At 37.2% G+C, this 23,204-nt stretch overlaps 1 protein-coding gene across 1 annotated transcript; it reads left to right on the plus strand.

Annotated features, from left to right (window-relative positions):
- The first annotated feature begins 18,216 nt into the window (after window positions 1–18,216).
- On the plus strand, window positions 18,217–22,814 carry LOC107583244 (homeobox protein OTX1 A-like). Its single transcript, XM_016269391.1, has 4 exons — window positions 18,217–18,454; window positions 20,354–20,471; window positions 20,709–20,860; window positions 21,633–22,814. The coding sequence occupies exons 2-4, from the start codon at window positions 20,375–20,377 to the stop codon at window positions 22,407–22,409; spliced, it is 1,026 nt and encodes a 341-aa protein (XP_016124877.1). The 5' UTR covers window positions 18,217–18,454; window positions 20,354–20,374; the 3' UTR covers window positions 22,410–22,814.
- The last annotated feature ends 390 nt before the right edge of the window (window positions 22,815–23,204 follow it).

Genomic DNA, 23,204 nt, shown 5'->3' on the forward strand with positions numbered 1-23,204 from the left:
ATGTGAAATCTGGATCCTAAAGCAAAACCCGTTGAGAACAAAAGTGTAAGAAACTTTCACTTCAGATAGATGTTTGGGAATAAATCAGTGGCTCTTTGTACATAAATATTGCAGATCTTCGGAAAAGCTTCCAAAATAGGTCAAGGACAATATTTGCTGTTTTAATTGAACAATAAAAGCTCGTGTTAGTTGCTATTGGAGGCTTCTCTGAACCCTGAGCGTCCTTGCGATGTAAATGATATAAATTGTTAGTCCGTCTGGAGTTAAGCCCCTCTACGTGAACGGGACAGCCAAACACTGCCTTGGCTTTGACACAAACAACTCTGCGTCCTGCCTTAAGTATATTATCAGGCCGCTTCTTTAGGGAGCACACGGCCAAAGAAGCTTACCATTCATTAAAGTTCTGTGCCAAGCTTTACACTGGACTTCAGCTTGTAATCAGCGCTGGGGTCTTTTTGACCCGGCCCATGCAAGAATGGCGTTCTTAAACAACTCAAATTGTATAACTGCTATAATCTTTCAAGAGCTAGACATACTAAGAGTTTCAAGTCCAAATCCTCTGACAGAATGGAAAGGAGGAGCGCACTGGGAACGGGATACTCGTGGGGAATCTGTGTTGTAGTCCCTCACAGGCCTCTGCAGATTTAGTTTAGTCTTAGTCTATGTTTGAGTTTGGATGGGTGTGGAGGGGAGGGGAGTTCTCCGGTCTGGTATTAACTATGAAACTCTAGAGGAACATAAAGAAGGATGTTTTAAGCAGGAAATATGGAAAAGAGAATTGTCATGTTTCTTTAGATTTGAAGATGGCAAAGAGACGACAAACTGTAGGCTTGGGATTCTTTAATGATTCTGGTTCAGATTCTGGAAAGATTCTATTTTCTTCCGATTCATTTGAATCTCTGTACAGTCTCTGTGGTTATGTCTTGTTTTTTGTAGCATAATTTCTAAATGTGGTTAATTATTATGTTTTCAAATCATTTATATAAATATTTTGTGTTTAGTTGTGTTTGGATGTAAATTTACACATTGATTTTTTGGCAGATAAATACAGCTCAGATTGTAAAAATGGGTCATTTTATTGGATAATTACACTGCCGTTCAGAATATTTGTGTCAGTATGATTATCTTAAATGATCAATAACAATATTTCACATTATTACTGTTTTTACTGTATTTTTGATCAAATAAATGCAGCTTTTGGTGAGCATAAGAAAACATTACAAAATCTTACTGGCCCCAAACTTTTGAACAGTAGTTTATGTATTTAAAATGGTATTGACCCTTAAATAGCTTCAGTGTAGTCAGCAACTTTGCTTTAGTGACTTTGTGAATAGCTAACTAAGCTTTTAAAAGAATAGCTTGACTATGTTTTAACCAGGAAATATGAAAATGGAGATATGTCAAATTCTTTAGATTTGACGATGAGAAAGAGGCAAAAACTGTAGGACATCTTAAGGAATCTTTAAATAAGTTTCTGATTCTGATTCCTTTTAACAATTCTGATTCCTTAATAATTCCATGAACGATTCTTTTTGTATTTTTTTTTTTGAGGAAGCACCAACTGTCCTATTTAGATTAAAAAAACAAGAATACTAACATATCATTTTGTTAAATAAAAGTATAATTTACTACTATACATTGTCATTCGAACAATCATTCAACAGTTACCGATTTAACTCTAATGAGCTTCAGCTGCAGTGTTAAGATCAGAAATCAAGAACCGTTTTGATGGATTCTGTGAGTTATTAGTCCAATGCACTGTTTCTGAGTCTTTTTACACAATTCATTTAACCGAACTGATTATCATAAATCATTTAATCCCAGTATTTTTGAGGAAATGGAGCCCGACACCTTAATTCCCAACCCTACTAAACTTCCACTCCAGAGAAACATTTCCAGCCTCATGTTACTTCTTTGCCTCCCCTGCATCTTCATCATAGTTTTTGTTATCACATTTTAGGAAATTCTTGGCATCAAATGCCCAAACAAAAAATGAGGGGGAGTCTGGGTACATTGGGGGGTGTTGGGAAAAGAGATGGGGGATGGAGAGAAAGAGAACGAGAGAGAGAGAGAGAGATGGAGAGGATTAGGCATCAGGATCCCTTGGGCATTGTCTGGAAATCTGGAGATAAAGAAGGCAGGGGCAGGTGGTCAGAGTGCAGGGGGAGGGAGGTGTGTTTCTGGGTGCTGATCTGAAAGGCTGGGGGCAAACATGCATTCATTAGCAGAGTGTATGTTCTTACTCAGCACAGTCACCGTCCAGCTGAACCGACACATGTGACCCAACTCGCCGGATGCTCACTTGGATTTGCCGTTCATCTGATCTGCCAATTGAGTTGACATGAGTGGCATAAACTACTGCTCTGATTATAACAATAAATGAGATGATTTATGTATTTTAAAATATGTTAACTCACTAAATAGCTTCAATCTTCTTTGTCCACTTTGTTTGGAGCTTGGTAATGAATAGCTTGGCAAACAGGTTCAAAATAGCTTCCTCAACGCTATTACTCCCACAGGACTTTCTATTTTGCAAGTGAAATGGTAACACTTCTCTCCCTTTGCTAACTTTTATAAGTGTTTTTTTCTCTTCCTCATTCCCTCCTTCTCCCTCCCACCGCAGTATCAGATAAACAAACACTCAGGATATGCTGAAGAAACTGAAGTCTTAGCCAAAGGCTCTGTCCTAAATGGAGCATCATTTACTCCACAGAGCTCTCAAAGCTAGATATGCAGCTAATTAGAGGCCCATTCACATGTGAACCAGCACAGACGCTCTTACCTGCCGCCTGATAAAGACAGACCGCGCCGCTCTTCAAACTTCAGTGCTCTTGTTTTTCTTTAGTGGCTGTTGTGTTTGTTTTGTGTTTTGAGGGACGTCCGCTGAGATGGGATGCTGATTGACATGTGAATGTCCTGATGGGACTCAGAAAATGGTGTTTGTTATAAACAAAACAAGGATTTAAAAAAAAAAATGGATTGGACTTGAAATTACAGTACATGAATATGTTTATTTGGTAGTCCCAGAGAGAAGATGTTCTCATCCTACCATAACCAGATAGGATTTAACAAAGTAAAATTTCCACATGGGTCTCTGGAGATCCCCTACACCCCTGAGTCAACTTTAGTTAATAGTGTTAGCTTAAGATGCCTTAGAATGAGATTAATTCATTAAGTAACAGAATTGTATTACAAAGGTACAAAGCAGATGTCAGTGCTTCAATAGGTTGGTATATTAACATTATATCAGTTAATGAAATTACGGTATTTAACTGTAAATTTTAAACCTAAAATGTTGCTACCGTATTTTTTACAGTAAAATTCCGGCAACCACAGCTGCTGGTTTTTTACCGTACATTTTACGGAATTTTTTTTTACAGTGTAGCTAATATATCTCAATATCAAATTATTTTGTTTTAAATGCATTTCACTTAAACATTTCAGTTCCTTAACAATTCCTTTAATGATCCTTTTAGTGCTTTGGAAAAGAGCCCTGTAAAACTGGCCTAAATTATATACAGTATACTGTTGAAAAGTATACTGTATATATATTTCTTGTTTTAAAGAAATTCATGCTTTTGTTCAGCCAGGAAGCATTAAATAAAAAGTGACAGTAAAGCCATTTATAATGTTACAAAAGATTTCTATTTCAATGAATGCTGTTCTTTTGAGCTTTCTATTCATCAAATAATCTTGAATAAAGTATATCAGAGTTTACATAAGCAGCACAACTGTTTTCAACATTAATAATAATAGAAACGTTTCTTGAGCAGCAAATCAGTATATTAGAATGATTTCTGAAGGATCAAGTGACACTGAAGACTGGAGTAATGATGCTGGAAATTCAAATAGATAACAGTTGTTTTAAATTGTAATAAAATATTATAAATATAGAAATTATTTTACAAATGAAATATATAAATTATTATAAAAATATGAAATATAGTATCAGAATAGTACTGTTTTACTGTATTTTTGATTCAATAAATACAGCCTTAGTGAACATAAGGGACTTCATTCAAAACATAAAAAATATATATATTTTTTAACAGTAGTGTTCTTAACAAGTACACTAAACAAAATCTATACTTCCTTCACTAATTAATCACATCTAACAGTAACATTTGTCGGTTAATGTACGAGTTAGAAGTGACTAAAGTCATGTCTGTGAGTTATTGAGAACCGCTCTGACTGATGCAGTTAATGAGTCAGTCGTTAGTCGAGTAATTTTGATTGATTATTTAAAGTCTTTCGTTTGTGATATGTACAAGGCTCTCCTCTTCAAACTTGAATACTCTTGTTGTTTCCTTTTGAGGTGATCACTGCTCATTTGCATAAACTTGACTTCTGATTGCTCTACATTGCTGTCAGTGTGAATGCAGCTTCAGATTGCAAACTCACAACAGATGTTTAGCTATAGATTCAGCGGCGCCACAACTCAAAATGACTCAAGAACCATTAAAGGGATCGTTCACCCAAAAATGAAAATTCTGTCATTTATTCATGCTTATGTCATTCTAAACCTGAATGACTGCCTTTCTTCTGTGGAACATGAAAGAAGATATTTTGAAGAATGATGGTAACCAAACAGTTGTGGTTCCCATTGACTTCCATAGTAAGTTTTTTTTTTTTTTTTGTCCATACTATGGAAGTCAATGGGACCCGAATCCATCTGGTTACAAAAGAACAGAACGCCACAGAAATCATTGGTTCCAGAACCGGTTTTCGATTCCCAATGCTAACAAACACACAGGCATTCACCAAACACCTCCCCCTACAACTAATCAATCCGGTGCAACACACATTGTTGCTGTATGTAAATGCAGACACACTAGGAGAGAGACGGGGGGGATGAAGAGAGGATTTTTTAGAGGATAATGTGGGGGTAAAGGACAGGGGCATGCACCCCTACACAACGGAGGGATTACCTCTCTCTCTCTCTCTCTCTCTCTCTCTCTCTCTCTGTTCTTCATCTCCTCTGGGTGGCCTAATGCTTCCCATCAGGAATGGAGACAGAGAGAGAGAGAGAGATTGGAGGGGGTGCCAGTAAAAAGAGAGTGAAAAAAATGTTAAATGCACGGACATTCACACAGCAAGGCCGATCGTTGAGAAGCGAGTGAGCTTAATTCCATCAAAGAGAGAGAAAAGCAAGTGATTAATTTATTCGCTCCCTCCTCCCTCGCTTCTCGGACGCTTTTGATTGCGCTCAATGTCGCTCGGTCCAGTAACATCTGGTGCTGGTCAGCGTTTGTCTTTTTAGTGACGTCTGCGGAGAAGCGCAGATCCTTTTATTGTTGTTTGTATAAAATTTTCTCTCTCTAGAGTTTAAGAACATAAGAAGAAGCTTTGGGTAATTAGATGTGAAATGTTGCTCTTTTTGGAGTCGGCGAGCGTGAGCATGATAACGAAAGGCCAATTGGACAAACGTTATTGAGTTTTATCAGGATTTTTGTGGTTTTATAAATCTATCCTCCTTATGTTGTTCCAAGCCATATAATTGTCTTTCTTCCATAGAATACAAATTAGGCTGATTGTCTGGAATGCTCTTTCCCCTCAAAGTGAGGACTGGTGCTACCAAACCTCCTAAATTTCAAATAAAGTGTCATAAATGTATCATAGAAGTAGTCCATATGACTCGTGTGCTATTTGTGTGAGAAGCAGCCTGAAATTTCACAGAAAACCTTGTTCAGCGACGAGTTGTTTTCATTATATTGAATAGATCAGCCAGAATATTCTGCACCAATATGTTAAATGGAAGAAAGAAAGAAAAAAATTGTAACAACACAAATGTGAGTAAATGATGACAAATCTTAATTATTGGGTGAACTATCCTTTTAAAGCCAAGTGTGTATTAGCTAGAAGCCAAATATAATGTACGATATCAGTGCTGCTACTTGTGTGCTACTTGGGTAAATAGTTTACATATACACCCAAAACACCCTAACATCATTATGGCAACTTTTGCACCACGGGCAAACACCTCCTTTCCTTCAGCAATTCAGAGTTATTAGAGTTATTTGACTTATTGGACAAAAACGAACAGCCGAACACCAGGGGCCGATGCAAACACACCGCATCAGCTATAAGTCTCAGCAAAAAGCATGCTGGCGCTGCATGAGTCTAACTAGCGATATATATATATATATATATATATATGTATGCACAGAGCGAGAGAGAGAGAGAGAGCTATTATATGATACTATTATTATTTTACTATTTTATTATTATTATTTTATTATTAAGATTTTGTTAATATCACAAATTTGATTTCATTTGTATATTTTCTGTTTTCATTTTCATTTTAGTTTTAATCATTTTCTTGTGTGGTTTGCAATTTTTATTATAGTTTTGTCTATATATTTATACTTCAACTTAAAACTCAACTCAAACTAAATGAAAGTGACAAATGTTACCCTGGCAACATTGAATTAAAATGTTTTTATTTTATTTTCAATAATGACACTCACACTTATGATCAGTTGAATTTATATTAATGTGGCAAGTTCTGATGATACTTTGCAACTGGGAAACTAAATTCCATTTCCTATTATTCCTAGCAACACCCCTTAAAGGCATAGTTCACCCAAAAAGGAAAATTAACATAATTTCTTTAGTCAGTGGTTTCCAAAAATATAATGCAATTATATATTAATATAAATGCATTATATTATATTATATTATATTATATTTTATTATATTGTATTATATTATATTATATTATATTATTATCTTTATATATAAAAATCACCTTGACACCAGTTGGTTAAAAATAATTAAATCTCTAACGTTTGCAGATGCTACTTGGTTTTAATGAAATTCACACATTTTTAATTGTGACTAAAGCTCCCAAATATTTTTGGGGCCACTGTACAATGTGCAAATATATATACCATGGTATAATTAGTACAGCAGGTCGACACATTTCTGCCGTCACAGCAAGATATATACCGTGATAACGCCCAGATATGAACCACGTTTTTACCTCAACAATATCCATTTTAGAGAAGAAAAAGAGGAAAGAGGCTTTTCTTTTTTTCTCTCAGAAATGATGTACTTCACATGAAAGGCAGTGACATTACACACTCACAAGTAGATCCACAAGTGTGTTTTATAAGCTTTCGCTCTGAAAAGGAAGCCAGATTGGACGTCCTCAGACACAAGGACTCCCTCGTGAGTCACTCTGCAATATCTGAAGCATCAAGCTCTTTGAGGGAAGCGAGGAAGACAGAGATGAGAGCTCCCTGTCCCCCGCCGCTCCCGTCCCAGTGTCTTTGAGAGCTCTGATACAGAGAGCCAGAGCTGCGGGAGGCTGCGCGGATCATACACTCGGCCTGCTCGCTGAACAGGAGGACACCTTTTAGCTTTTGTCATGAGATTATGAGGATCTGTTATGCCGCTCTGTTCAGTCTATAACCTACTGAGCAGAGACAGAGACAGAGAGAGCTCAGGCTGGGTTTGTCATTGTGCTTGTGTGTGTGTGTGTGTGTGTGTGTGTGTGTGGCTCCTGCCTCAGAAGATTGAAGTGTACCGTTATTGAAGCCTTCATTTGTTGTGATGTTTTAAAGCTGTTGTTGAGCTTTTGTTGTATCCACAACATGCATCAATAATACAGTAATGCAAGAATCTATCTATCCATGTATCCATCCATCCACCTGTAGCCTTCACATAGTCCTATATATCTTCAAATCTATCCATACACCATTCTGTCTCTCTACAGTTCTATCACGCCATCATCTGTAATTCTATTATATCTACAATTCTATCTATCTACCATTTGATCTAAACTTCTGTCCGTCAATCCATGCATCCACCATTCTATCTACAATTTTGTCTAAAATTTTATCCATCATCCATCCTTTCTATAGTACAATCTATCTGCAATTCCATCCATCCATCCACCATTCTTTCTACAATTCTGTCTAAAATTCTATCCATCCAACCTTCAATAATCCATCCATAATTCTTTCCAGCCACAATTCCACAATCCATCCATCCATAATTCTTTCTGTATACAGTTCCATCCATCCATCCTTATTTCTATCCACAATTCCATCCATCCATCCACCATTTTATCTACAATTCTGTCTAAAATTCTATCCATCTATCCATCCTTCATTCTATATACAGTTCCTTCCTTCCATCCATCCATTCATTCGTTTATTCGTTTCACTAATAATTCTTTAATTCTTTAATTCTATCATCCATACTTCCATATTCTATTTATCTGCAATTTCATTCGTTCTTTCGATCTATCCATCCACCATTCTGTCCACAATTCTGTCTAAAATTCTATCCATAATCAATCCATCCATCCATCCATCTATAATTCTTTCTATATACAATTTCTTCCTTCCATCCATCCATCTATTCATTCATTCGTTTATTAATTTCATTCATAATTTTTTCTATCCACAATTCTATCCATCATTCCTTCCATAATTCTATCTATCTACAATTCCATCCATCCACCATTCTATCTACAATTCTGTCTAAAATTCTATCCATCCATCCATCCATAATTCATTCTATATACAGTTCCTTCCATCCATCCATCCATTCATTTGTTTATTCGTTTAACTCATAATTCTTTCTATCCACAATTCTATCATCCATACTTCCATATTCTACCTGCAATTCTATCATCTGCAATTTCATTTGTTCGTTCGATCTATCCATCCATCCATCCACCCATCCATCCATCATTCCACAATTCTAGCCAGATTGAATGATATATATATCACATGATTTCTGACCAGTCTTTAAAAAGCGTGAAATGGTCATAATTACAACTTCAGGAAATGTTCAGTTTTCTTGTCTTTGGACCCCATTTTGAAAACCCCTGATATAGGACATATAATTAATTAACCAGATCCATAGCATCTTTTTTCTGTGGTTTCCTCCTCTCCACTCATTTGCCAGTGAGCGCGGCTCTTAAGTTAGTGTGCTTGAGCACTCATCCTCTCACAGTAATTAAATCAAGATCTTTAATCCTCTCTCACACATCTGAGAGCAAACGAACAGAGTTATACTGATCCACAACGCCTTCCCATTCCTGTAAAAACTGAAATCCTCAAGAAAACCTTCATACCATTTTAGTTATGTTTTCATAAAGCTTTACATTTTGATTTGAGTCAACAAAACTAAAATTCGTAATTTTATGGCAGTGTACATAAATTCAAATAAACAGAAATAATTGTGTCAATAAGATTGTGTGTTCTAGGTTCAAACCGGGTCCCTTCATGGAAGTAGAAAGAGGAAATATCATTTTAGACAGTAAACGCAAGCTTTTTAAATGTGGATGGGGCAGGTTGATGCCCTGACGAAACTCCGATGGATAAATTGGATTACAGAGCAAAGGATTAAATAAAAAAGAAGGGATGACAAACAAGACAAGCCGGCTGTGATCACAGGATTTAATATATTTCTTTCCCTTCTTCCTTTTCATCTTCCCCACTGACCCACCCTCCCAAAACTCAGGCTTAGTCTGGACTTATTAAAGCTGGGATTAATTTGTAATGCTCCCTTTACCCTGAGGGTGAGCAGCAGATTTGTTATCTAAAGCAAACAGGGTGAAGCGCAATAAAACAGATGCACAAAAGACTGTGAAGCACTGAAGTTTTAGAGGGAGCTTTTTTAAGGAGCTTTCGAGAGCTTTGCAGATTAAGTGAAAGTCGTATGCCTGTAATATATGCTTTTCACAAAAGGTGGAAAGCCATCAAGACGTGTTGCAAAAATGAACCGAAAAGTTTCTGGATGTTTGCTATTATTGTTGACATTATTTCAGGTTTAATTGTTGCTGCCTGCCAGGAAAATATAAACCTGCTAGTCAAATAATTTTTGCTATCATTTTCATTTATGATATGGCAGGACTGTCCTATATCTGGCTGCATGTAAGTGAGTGTGAAGTAACTTTACATATGGATAAGTGTGTGTGCGCAAGTATGCAGACATATATAAAGCAAATCACACATTTTTTTTATTTTACTTGTATGTGCAACTAGTAATATTTATTGTGTGTGTGTGTGTGTTTGTGTAGATATAATAGATGTAAATATTATTTTACACAATATTTGTGCAAAATTACTTCCCCAAAAATGGTCTTTTGTCAAGTGATTAATAATTTGATTGATATATATCTGTGAGTAAACAGAAGGAGACAACACAGGTAAATGACTGTCTAATAGAGCTTTATTACAGGCTTCAGGAGAGAGTTTGTGTAGATATAATAGATGTAAATATTATTTTACACAATATTTGTGCAAAATTACTTCCCCAAAAATGGTCTTTTGTCAAGTGATTAATAATTTGATTGATATATATCTGTGAGTAAACAGAAGGAGACAACACAGGTAAATGACGAGAGCTTTATTACAGGCTTCAGGAGAGAGCAAGAGATGATCACAGGTGAGATAATATGGCTGAGAATCTTGAGCATAGACTTAGCTGAATAGTCACTGTGGGTCTCTTTGCATGGTGAGGCTGAGACAGTGTGCTGGGATGAAGACAGACGATGATGGCAGACAACGAACAGGTAGGTAGAGCAGGTAAGCAGCCAGGTAAGTTGATGCACGCTAGTGAACAATAAGACCAGACACTGAGCTGGTGATGTGTCATTTATCTATTTGCCTATACATCTGTCCATGTGTTTAATTATATATTTGTCTGAATATGTCACATGGTTTTGCCTCCTGACACTTTGCAGTTGGTTTATCAGTGGTTCCTGATGGATAATTGCCTTGGGACACTAAAGGATTTTTAAAAAATGCAGAGAACAAAACACTGATTACATAAATCACAGTCTTTGTTATCTGAATTTGTCATATGTTTCAGTGACAATAACCGGCTTAACCCAGACAAAACACGTTGGCCGCTGATTATGAACAGTGGTAGCGGGCCCACCGGCCTGTACAAAAGCATTATTCCAGTGGGTTCGTCCATATGTCGCACAGCCTTTTCAAATAGTCAATTTCCATCTGATCGATTCTGACATTTGTATGGCGACCTGCCAGCGCCGTGTCGGTTGCCATGGTGAATCCACTGAGCTCAAGATAAAGATTCGGATCCATAATCAATAGATTGTAATTAGTTTGATGACCGGACGGCTTAACTTTTTCAATTCACTTTAATGCACATGGTAATTAGGAGATTGGCTGACATAATCTGTTGGTGTGATATCAAGTAATGAGATTATGAAACAGAGATTAACTAGGTGTTTACGAGGAAGAAGTGACTGCTGTTTGCTCACGTTTCTGAATATGGTTACAAAGTGACCTGTTAGATTACTTAAAATGCACTGCAAATGTGGGGCCATCACAATGAACTGGAATATGTTAAATAATATGACTGAATCCATCTGACAACATTAGGATATACCAGCAAAAGTCATTTTTAAGGGTCAGCTCAGGAAGAAATGGCTTCTCAAAGTCAGTTCCTCTTAAAATTTCACTTTTTACAGTGTTTCTATTTCAGTAAATATATATGATTCGGGAAGAGTTTCCTTACGTCTGTAATTTCCATATGTCATCATTTATTATGGGCACCATATACTGTGTATTTACAGAAGGTACATGTTCAGATGGAACGTGATGGCGTGTTTTGCACATGCACAGACGCATTGATGCTCCTCAAGCAGTCAACTCTAAATGCTATTTAGAAATTAAAGATCTCCAATTGACTTTGACCTATTTTGGACATTGATGGAATGTTCAGTTTTCAGAATGTAGCTGATAAAGATGAGGTCATCATAACATGTTGGATTCTATTTGCATAGAAGGGTTATTATAGTTAAATTAAACCATTAAAAATGATTTTTGTTACTTTAAACAAACCTTAAATTAAATACAATTTTCATTTAGTTTAATTTGATGTACTAAAATAACTAAAACTGAAATAAAAATTAATTAAAACTATTTGTAAAAATAGTGCCCAATACTGTAATAATTTGTAAGAATTTTCCGTATTTGTTTTTTACAGTTGTTTTACTAGTATTTTGAATTTTACACTGCATTGTTTTAGAGGTAACAGAAATGTCCATAAAATTAATGGATAATGTCCCGTGTAATGAGCTGCCACTTTTTCTGTTATTTTATGGGTTTCTTTTATTTTTTACAGTGTAGACATTTAAAATAAAAACAACAACTTTACTAAATAAAATTCAAATGAAAATAAAAAAGTAATTCAAAATATAAAAAAAAATTTAATACTATCTATACTAAAATAACACCTTTACTGAATTGTTATTGGTCTCCTCTATCTGGCATCTGTATAAGCATTTATAGGTGCATTTTTACACTGCAAAGATGCAAGTATCATGTTGTGTTAATTCTCATACACAGCCAATAGAAACCAAGATGCATGTTCAGTGTCATGACAACATCAAAGCGGCTAAACTTCAACAGTATTCTTTTATTTCTGCCTTACAAGCACATTAGTACTACAACTGACTCAGTATCATGACAGCCAAAATGGCATTTTCCTCTCACTGGAAGCGAGTTTTGAGACTGTCTATCAATAGAGCCGTTTTCAAGTCTCTCCTCTCCTCTCTTTCGTTGGGTCCTGCAGGCAGGTCTTAATCCCTTTCTTTTTTGTTTTCTCTCTGGTTTCTGTGGGGCGGGTCATGAGGATCTGAACCTGCACATTCTTGTGGAGCTGTGTGAGCTTGCATGGTAACCAGTGAACCACATTGTTAGACCCAGAGAGAGAGAGAGAGAGAGAGAGAGAGAGAGAGAGAGAGAGATTATGGCAGCCATGCAAGTTATAATGTGAGCCTTTGCAAGCCAAGAAAGACAGACCTGAAGGAGTCCAAATGCAGTCTTCCATCTGTTGGCAGCTAAATCATGTGCTCTTCCTGTTAAGATGGACCTCTCGTGTTTGTTAGCAGGTGTTGAGATGTAGTTGAAATGCCGAGACAGTATATTTAGGAGGAAAGCTGGAGTGACAGAAATGAACTTGGCTTGAAAAGGAACGGCTCAGGCAGGAATTAAAATTGTCATTATTTTCTCACTTTGACATTGATTAAAAAAACCCGTAGGCACTCTGAAGAGTCTTAAAGTAGCTCTGGAGTCAAATGGTTTGTGTGAGGAACAGACTCAAATTTAAAGGGATAGTTCACCAGAAAAAGGAAAAATCTGTCATCACTCACGCTCATGTCGTTCCAAACCTGTATACATTTTATTCTTCTTTGGAACATAAAATAAGATGTTTTGAAGAATGTTTATACCCAAAGAGTTTAGGTTCCCACTGACTTCCATTATGTGGACAATGTATTGCATTATATAATGCAAGTCAATGAGAACCAAAATTGGTTTGGTTACCAACATTCTTCAAAATATCAATCAAGTAGATAAATATATGAAGAATAGTAACCAAACAGTTTTGGTTCCCATTGACTTCCAATGTAATTTCTGTCCATAAAATTGAAGTCAATGGGGACCAAAACAGTTTGGTCACAAACATTCTTCAAAATATCTTCTTTTATGTTCCACAAAAGAAAAAAAGTTTGGAACAACATTAGGGTGATTAAAAGAATTTTCATTTTGGGTTAAATAGCAACTTAAATTTCTCAAAGACAGTATGATTTAGAATAGAGCAAACAATTCATATGGACTTTTTTGTAGTAATTAATTTTAAGATTTTCAATTTTGGATGTTATATTACAGCTAAAATGCTCTCAAATGGAAAATAAGCAAACTAAGTGTTGCTGTTGAGGTGTTGTGGTGTGGTGTGTCATTTTGTGTGTGTGTGTGTTTTAGCTGTGTATCTGGTTTCTCCTCCTGAGTCTTGTTTCTCTCATTCTATCTCTCATCACTCCTCCCTTCTATTTACCCTCCTAATGAGGGGGGCGGGACCCCCATGCTGTGATTGACAGCTCCACACTCCCCTGCTCTCCCCTCCTCTCCATTATCTTCATGTCCACACTCAGGGTGAGTGTTTGGCTTTTCCCCTCAATCATTAAGAGACGTCACCAGGGTTATCGTTATCATTAACAAATACTAAAACCAAAACCATAAAAATAAAACATTTTCGTTACTTGTAACAAAAACATTAACCAAAATAAAATATAACAAAATTAGATTTCATCTGGTTGCCAATTGAGTCAACATTTCTTAGTTTCATTTAGTTTATCTTAAACTGCTAAAAACTAAACAAACTAATAAAAAGTAATAAAAACTAAATAGACTTTTTAAAAGAAATACAAGTGTCAAAAATGCACAACAACTGGGACAGCTGGAAAGGTCACAGAAAGTCATTGGTTTATGTGAACCCTGAAAAACAGGCAAGAAAAGTTGGAACAACTTCAATTTAATTACTGATGCTTATTAAATTACAGTGTGAACATGCACTTCCTTGTGAATTATTACACCATGCTGTACTGCGTTTGCAATGTAACACAACTCAAACAACCTATTATTAGACCCTGAATAATGTATTTAGGTTAAGTGTCGAGGGCCTGTATGTGTCTCAGGTTATGGTTCTGATCTGGGCTCTGGGCTTATGTCTCTAAGCAGCAGTCACATTATCTGGATTTAAAATGTAAACTCTGAACTGAGATCAGCTGCAAGCTGCAGGCGGGTTGTGTTTTCTCTTCACGGAAGCTGGCAGCAGCTAGTTTAATTTTCCCCTGAACAAAAGATCAGTTAGTGAGCTCTCATATCTAATCACTGCTGTCCTGTGCATATTTGTTCACTACGAAGTTGTCATGGTGTCTTTGATACTGAGCTTATGTTATATATGCACATTTCTCTTAAAGTAAACTTTTAAATGCCTATTAAATATGCTTATGTTTAGTACTTTTTGGAGGTGTCATTGTGCTGTTAATAATAATAATAATGTTAAAATAAAAATGCAGTTATCATTTTTGTTGTGCCCAAGGCATTATGACACATCTGAACTAATTGCATCTTATTTTCAGACACTTTCCTTTCGCAGGAAAATCTGCTTAAGCAGATTTGCAACTGTTACCTCTCTCCAATTAAGGATGAAGCTTTGGATCATTATTTTATAACAAAACGAACAAATATCAAGTGTCATTCTTTACTCTATTTCAGTATGGAAATATTTTAGTGTAAATAACTATTGATATTATTATATAAATAAGTGTAAATAACTATTATAGCCTACTTAAAGTAGGCCTACATGAGTTTTTAAAACAAACAAATACAAAAACAACATGATTTAAAATCTACAATTATGTGTGAAATGTTGCATCTTAAATTAGGCCGAATAGCTAAATTAAAGTGAAAAAAAACTTTTTTAATCATTATGAACAGGGACCTCAAAATTTCTGTTTCAGTTTTTTTTTTCATAAGATGCACAGGAACTAACACTGGGAAAAAAATCCCTTCCGATTCAGACGTAGGCCCACGTTTTATTTTCATATTTGATAGATATTGTCGACATGACTACCTTCTCAAAAAGTTACTACCAGTCCAGGACTAACTTCTTAAGAACTTAATAATAAATAAATAAACCTGCAATAGTTCGTAACTGAGCGTAAACAGGCCAGAACACAGAGGTAGATCAAACAGAGAAAATAGATTTAAAACTTCTAGTTTTAGGAAATATCATGGCATATTTATATTTCCGCTAGATGTAAATGGTTTTAAAGGAGCGCATGGAAAGCCAGGCTACCAGATCCGCCTCCGTGAACTCCGCAATCCAAGTGTAAAACTTTCCCGCACACACACACACACACACACACTGTCGCTGGCTCTCTCTCTCTCATGCACACACACACACTGTCGCTGGCTCTCTCTCTCTCATGCACACACACACACTGTCGCTGGCTCTCTCTCTCTCATGCACACACACACACTGTCGCTGGCTCTCTCTCTCTCATGCACACACACACACTGTCGCTGGCTCTCTCTCTCTCATGCACACACACACACTGTCGCTGGCTCTCTCTCTCTCATGCACACACACACACTGTCGCTGGCTCTCTCTCTCTCATGCACACACACACACTGTCGCTGGCTCTCTCTCTCTCATGCACACACACACACTGTCGCTGGCTCTCTCTCTCTCATGCACACACACACACTGTCGCTGGCTCTCTCTCTCTCATGCACACACACACACTGTCGCTGGCTCTCTCTCTCTCATGCACACACACACACTGTCGCTGGCTCTCTCTCTCTCATGCACACACACACACTGTCGCTGGCTCTCTCTCTCTCATGCACACACACACACTGTCGCTGGCTCTCTCTCTCTCATGCACACACACACACTGTCGCTGGCTCTCTCTCTCTCATGCACACACACACACTGTCGCTGGCTCTCTCTCTCTCATGCACACACACACACTGTCGCTGGCTCTCTCTCTCTCATGCACACACACACACTGTCGCTGGCTCTCTCTCTCTCATGCACACACACACACTGTCGCTGGCTCTCTCTCTCTCATGCACACACACACACTGTCGCTGGCTCTCTCTCTCTCATGCACACACACACACTGTCGCTGGCTCTCTCTCTCTCATGCACACACACACACTGTCGCTGGCTCTCTCTCTCTCTCATGCATGCACACACACACACACACACTATCGCTGTCTCTCTCTCTCACACATACACACACACACACACACACACACACACACTGTCGCTGGCTCTCTCTCATACACACACACACACACACACATTCGCTTCAGGCCGGCTGATCCCGCGGCTTTACGGGTTTATACTGCTCAGGAAACTCTACTGCATTTTGGGATTACACAAATACCCCTGGACAATAGGTTAGTGCCAGCAGATATCTTGATTTTACGGGAACGAGCCTCTTTAACAGCTTTAGGTGTGTGCTAAATTGTTCCCAGAAGTTGGTGCTGTTTTTCCTGGGTTTATGTTGTAATGTAGCTATCTCATCATTGTTCTTTTGGGTGCGAACGTAATGCCAGATCTGGAGCAGCAGTCTGGTAATTCACTTTGTAAATAGGCCTATAGTACGCATATGACTTGTAGGCAAATTCCCTTATGATCATTTGTAATTATCAATCGATTGCTCTGTCTGTAGGCCTCATCGTGACTTTGTGTCTTTAACTGATTATGTAAATCTTTGTAGCTATTCATAAAGGTTTATACCGTTTTCTATATTAGCCTAAGTAATTTAAGTACACGAAAATGTCAAAAAAAACTCATATAGCCTACATTCAACTTTACAAAAGAGTGTTTTCTTTTCTTTCTTTTTCTCGTTCTTTTATTTATTTACCAATATTCAGAATGGGCTATCAATAAGTTTGTAAATCCATGTGACCTGACTAAAACTTTTTAGGCCTACTTAATTTTCCACTTAAGGGGTTCACCTCTGTTTATGGTTTTATAAGTTTTTTTTTGTTTGTTTGTTTGAACGACAAAACAGCTGCATGTTGGTTACACCAGACTTTGATTTGGCGAACAAATATTTTTTAAATAGCCTACTCCTATTAAGATTTTAAAACAGAATCGTTTCATTGCTTGTTTTGTCTTAATAAATAATAAAAGTACATGATCATATAAAACTATACTTACATCTATATTTATTCATTAGAATTGCAGCCTTTGACGCTTTTTCTCCGCACAGTTACTTTTAAGCTTCGCAAGCAATCGAAATTACTTTTAATTCTGAAACTGGCATCTAAAAATAAATTCACTCATTTTGTATGAATTGTATTAAATTTAGTTTTGAATGACGTAAGAAATATATCCGACCCATAAGGAAGGTGCATGTCTAATAACGGTCTAACTTCAGAGTTTGTAACCATCTCGTTTAAAATCGTTTATTCAAGCATGTTTATAATAATTACTTACGTTTATACCTCAAAAATATTTTCTGTAAAGCATGCGTGGATGAGCTTCTTTTATAATTTTATGCTCAGAAAAGATTTGGTCACTAAAAAACGACGCATTTAATCGACCAAACGGTAAATCGATTGAAAAATGGTATTCATATCATTTGTATTTGCTTTGCCTCAGTGTTACACTAAAGGCTCGAATTAAAAGTGTATTCAACTAGTTTTCTCTCCTCGCACATTCACACTGCAGGTTAATATGTCGTCATGTCGAAAGGAGGAGTTAATGAGTGCTTCTTCGTTCTGATTGGATAAAGCGGTCGTCTGTGAGGACAAGCGAGACTTCTGATTGGCTGTGGTGGGCGGGTCCGCAGGTGTCTTTTGCACATAGACGGACAGGCCATCAAGAAGGTGATCAATCTCAATCCGTCAGCATTGGCTATCACCTCAATATTACGCGTGGATACAACGAGCCTCTTGAGCCACTGCATCCGACTGTCTGCGGACGGGCTTTGTGCTCATATTGGGAACTTGGTGTGAAGTTTGTGGTTAATTGTTTTCTTACAATTCCAACCATCAGCTGGAGTCCAGACTGCTCTCCAAACAGAGTTTCTTGGTTTTGTGGATTTTCACTTTACAGATCTCAAAGGAAAAAAAGAGCACAGAGCACAGAAGAATAAGAGGTAAAGCAAAATGTTTCAAATATATTTTAATTTTAAATTCCAATCTAAAGGTTAAAGGTGCATAATTAAGGTTGTTTCTTTATATATATATATATATATATATACACACACATCCATTTTGAAACTAATTAGTCAATTCGACCAAATAATTTTTTTTTTAAGTTTTCAGAATTATTTAAAAGTGCTGCAAACTTTGTAACTTAGGCATCACTTTACTTCTCCGTAAAATATAAGGCAGCTATTAAAATTAATTTTGCAATTTTAGTTGGTTCATTAAGTTGTTCAAAGTTTTCAGAATGGTTTAAAAGTGCAGTAAACTTCACTGCAGGTTGAGGTTGTAAATTAGGCATCACTTTGCTTTTCCGTAAAATATAAGGCAGAAGTTCAAATGAATTTTCCAGTTTTAGTTGGTTCGTTGAGTTTAGTTTAACGATCTATTTTACAGAAAGGGGTTCAAAGTAAATGATCTTGTTTTAGGAAAATAAAACAAGATCATTTACTTTGAATCCCTTTTTGTAAAAATAATTTGCGCTGCATTAAGTCAAAGACAAATTAATGCCTTATATATATATGCAATATTTTGCTTGAATTAGTACTTGTCTTTCAGAACTTCGCGATTGCAGTCGTATTTAACAAACTTTGCAGAGCCTGAGTGCAAGGAGAAAAGGAGAGTTTGTCGTTTATTTAGTTGATAAGGTTTCTTCTGCAAATGGAGTCCCCTCTGGGTCTAATCTAAATGGCTATGGAGAATAATTTGCACACTTACTGGCCATTTACATATAGTTAAAGCTCGATTGTGGAGTCTTTAGGCCCATGTTATCTGTCCTCAGCGTGGGAGTAATGGGGCCATTCATATGCATGAGCGACGGAGAAAAAGCGCAACATGTCATTTTTTGTCTTAATACATTTGTACTATTGCCTCATAACAATTGCAACGAAACACAGTTTGGTCCTCCCAAATAATTCCAAATGCGCATAAGCCTCGAGTTTATCCCGAGCGGCCTTCTGTCCAGGAAAACAAGCGCTTCAGCTTGAGAACAATAATTCAGGTATTCGATTCTATGCTGCAAATTTCGTTTAAAAAAAATTAAGGTATCTATTTACTTGTTTTTTTTCATTCGTTCTGTAAGATGTAAGATAAGAGGCTATATATATATATATATATATACATGCCCATTTAAACACATTTAAAAAGTACTGTGAATACAACCCAAAAAAAATCTGTGTTTTAGCTTTCTTTAATAACTATCTATTATCGCTTTTTGGGGCCTTCATTCAAAGTGGATTCAGTCATTCCGTATGGACTGGATCTTAATAATTAACTTGTTTTATAAATATTAGGCTGTATTTCAAATCATATAAAAATATATACGGCTCGTTGTAGGCCTATCTGTTACCATGTGTTAGATTAAAACGACCATTAATTAAATTCATAATTGCACCGCCAACTTTCAAACGTTCTGGTAAACAAAAGAAAAGATCAAACATCTGGCGGCGTCGCGTCCGTCAGGAGCGCTTAACAGGGCATGACATGTAAATGGCCAATTAGTGTGAGAAGGCCTTGATTAGTCGAGTGTGAAAAAAGAGATAATTTAAGGCAAGACGTTAGTCATATTCAGACTGATCACTATCGTGACATGCGTTTTACATGTTTTTTATTATTTATTTATTTTTACAATGGGGCTGTGTATTGAATATATCCAAATAGCCTACTATTTATTATGCAGCATTCTTATTAACAGCATTACAGTTAATAAGATTACAGGCAGTTCCAAACACTGGCATGCTTTTTTTAACAATTTTTGGGGGGAAATACAATAGGGGAAAAATATAATTTTTAAATAAACACATATTTATTTTTGGTTTATTTATATATTTAATAATTGATTCTTGTTGCAGGTGTCTCTCTGGAGCTTAACAATGATGTCATACCTCAAACAGGCCCCTTATGCCATGAACGGGCTGGGGCTCAGCGGGGCAACCATGGACCTCCTCCATCCCTCTGTGGGATATCCGGGTAAGCACTTTTTTATATATATGAAAGATAACATTTAAATAGTCTCTTCATGCAGTGTCTTTATGAAAAATAGCAACAAATAAGAACTTTGCTGTACTTTTAAGCATGCAATGAATGTCGATTCGAAAATGATTCAAAAGCACCTTGACTTTAAAGTGCATGTATGACTTTTCAAACTTAGGCAGGAGAAGATCTGTAGACATAATTTAGTAACTTAAGTTGTTTTCCTTATTGCAGCAAATTCTCGTAAACAGAGAAGAGAGAGAACAACGTTCACTCGCACTCAGCTGGACATACTGGAGAATCTGTTTGCTAAGACGCGCTACCCAGACATTTTCATGCGTGAGGAGGTTGCTCTGAAAATCCATTTACCTGAGTCAAGAGTGCAGGTGGGTGTTGTTGTGCCACTTTTCTAATCCTGAGAGATTTAAGTCAAGTCAAGTCACATATATTTATTTATACAGCGCTTTATACAATACAGATTGTTTCAAAGCAGCTTTACAGTCATAAACAGGATATTAATGGTAATGTTAGTGTCATTATTGTCATTATTCAGCTCAATTCAGTTCAGTGTTGCTTCAATTCAGTTTAATAACTCTGTCAATGTTAAGTTAATCAATTATTAAATAAATTCAATTTCAGCTGTAAATCAACCTTACAAAAGATAATAGCGTCGTTATTCAGCTCAATTTAGTTCATTGTTGATTCAATTCAGTTCAGTAACTAGGCCAGTGTTGCAAAGTTCATCAAATATGAGACAATTTCAATTCAGCTACAGCAGCTCTACAAAAAACAATAGTCATTATTCAGCTCAGTTCAGATTCAGTGTTGATTCAAATCAGTTCAATTACTGCATCAGTGCTGCAAAGTTCATCCATAATAAAACAAGTTCACTTTCAGTAGTTCTAAAGGAGATTATTCAGCTTAATTCAGATTCAGTGTTGATTCAAATCAGTTCCGTAACTGTCAGTGTCGTTGTAAATTGCTATAAAGACAATAGTGTCATTATCCAACTCAATTCATTTCAAATTTTGTTCTCATCTGATAGTGTCAGTGCAGTTAAATCAATATTTTAGGTGTTCAGATCTTAACATTTCAGCTCATAGATGATATTTGCTGATTTGCATGACAGTCATTAACCTGTGACGTGTTTGTCGACAGGTTTGGTTTAAAAACAGACGGGCAAAGTGTCGTCAGCAGCAGCAGAGCAGCAGCAGCTCCAAGATCCGTCCAGCGAAGAAGAAATCCTCTCCATCTCGCGAGAGCCCGGGGTCAGAGAGCAGCGGCCACTTCACTCCTCCCGCCATCTCCAGTAACACCTCATCATCCTCGTCTTCGTCCTCAGGCTCCAACCCCTCCGGTCTTAGCGGAGTGGGCCTGATCAGCAGCTCGTCCTCAGAAACAACACCTGTCTCGTCCATCTGGAGTCCCGCTCCGGTCTCGCCGCTTCCCGCTCCCTCTTCTCTCCCAGACATCCCCCCCCCGGCCAGTGCGTCCTGCATGCAGAGGGCCATCTCGGGCGGCGGGGGCACCACAGGAGTGCCGTCGTACCCCATGCCCTACAACCAGGCTTCCAGCTATGCCCAGGGCTACCCGACCTCAAATGCTGCCTCTTATTTCGGCGGCATGGACTGCGGATCCTACTTGGCCCCGATGCCCGGCCACACCCACCATCACCCACACACCCATCACACACAGCTGAGCACCGCCGCGGTGTCAGGACATCACCCTCACCATATCGGGCAGAGCGGCGGACACCACCCTCACCAGGGGTATGGTGGCGCTGGACTGACGTTCAGCTCCTCGGACTGTCTGGATTACAAAGATTACAAAGATCAGGCTGCCGTGGCTTCATCCTGGAAACTGAACTTCAGTTCGGCGGCGGCCGACTGCTTGGACTACAAAGACCAGGCCGCCTGGCGCTTTCAGGTTTTGTAAGGACTATTCATGTTGTTTCCTGATGTTTACTTGTTTGTTTTCCTTTGGAGAAAGTCTTTTCCTCAATGTCGGACACCACAGGGAAGAAGTAGTGACTTTTGTGCCAACTTTTCCCACTTTGCGGGTGAAGAGCCGTAGGAACAAGGGTTCAGAAACCAAAGTTTCTTGTGTGTTGCAAAAGCGAGACGGGTTCTTTGACGCCCTCGGCGGACAGATTAAAAAGCGAAGGTCAAATTTGTCGCACTCCCGACACGACGCACTGAACGAATGAGACATGTGGTGATTGAAACAATGAAGGCAATAATAATTTTATATGATTTTCTTTACAGAGGAGAATGTGACTTATGCCTTACAGCTCATGTGAGATGTTAAAAACTAATTTGCATTCATGTTCATTTAATAAATATAAGCTTAAAATTGAGACAAATTGTTTTTCATTTCCTTTTTGACTTCTGACGTAACAAGCATTATGGGCCTTGTATGTGCTAAAACCAACCGTTTCAAAATCACCATACATTTCTTTTACAAAATTGCTAAAAATTCAATAAATCTCAATAATAATACATTTTACATCTATATTTTTTCTTTAATAAATTACTAAAATGTTACTACATTTTTACTATTTGAAAACATACAAACTTGTTCAGGAATTAATGTTTTACTTTTAAATCTGAGATTTTACTAAACAAATTCTAAAGCAAATGCAGGAATGACCAAGCTCCAGAATAAAGGGATTATCAATGTTGGAAACAGTGGTGCTACTTAAATTTTTTTTTTTTTTAATTTTTAGGATTT

The sequence above is a fragment of the Sinocyclocheilus grahami genome, unplaced genomic scaffold, assembly GCF_001515645.1.
Source record: "Sinocyclocheilus grahami isolate Dianchi unplaced genomic scaffold, SAMN03320097.WGS_v1.1 scaffold51.1, whole genome shotgun sequence".
NCBI classification, from domain to species: domain Eukaryota; kingdom Metazoa; phylum Chordata; class Actinopteri; order Cypriniformes; family Cyprinidae; genus Sinocyclocheilus; species Sinocyclocheilus grahami.

What these genes read in the sequence shown, in the direction of transcription:
- LOC107583244 (XM_016269391.1), top strand. Translation starts at nt 20,375, where the DNA reads ATGATGTCATACCTCAAACAGGCCCCTTATGCCATGAACGGGCTGGGG. An exon ending in TCCCTCTGTGGGATATCCGG is followed by an intron (nt 20,472 to 20,708) that starts GTAAGCACTTTT and finishes TCCTTATTGCAG; the next exon opens with CAAATTCTCGTAAACAGAGA. An exon ending in TACCTGAGTCAAGAGTGCAG is followed by an intron (nt 20,861 to 21,632) that starts GTGGGTGTTGTT and finishes GTTTGTCGACAG; the next exon opens with GTTTGGTTTAAAAACAGACG.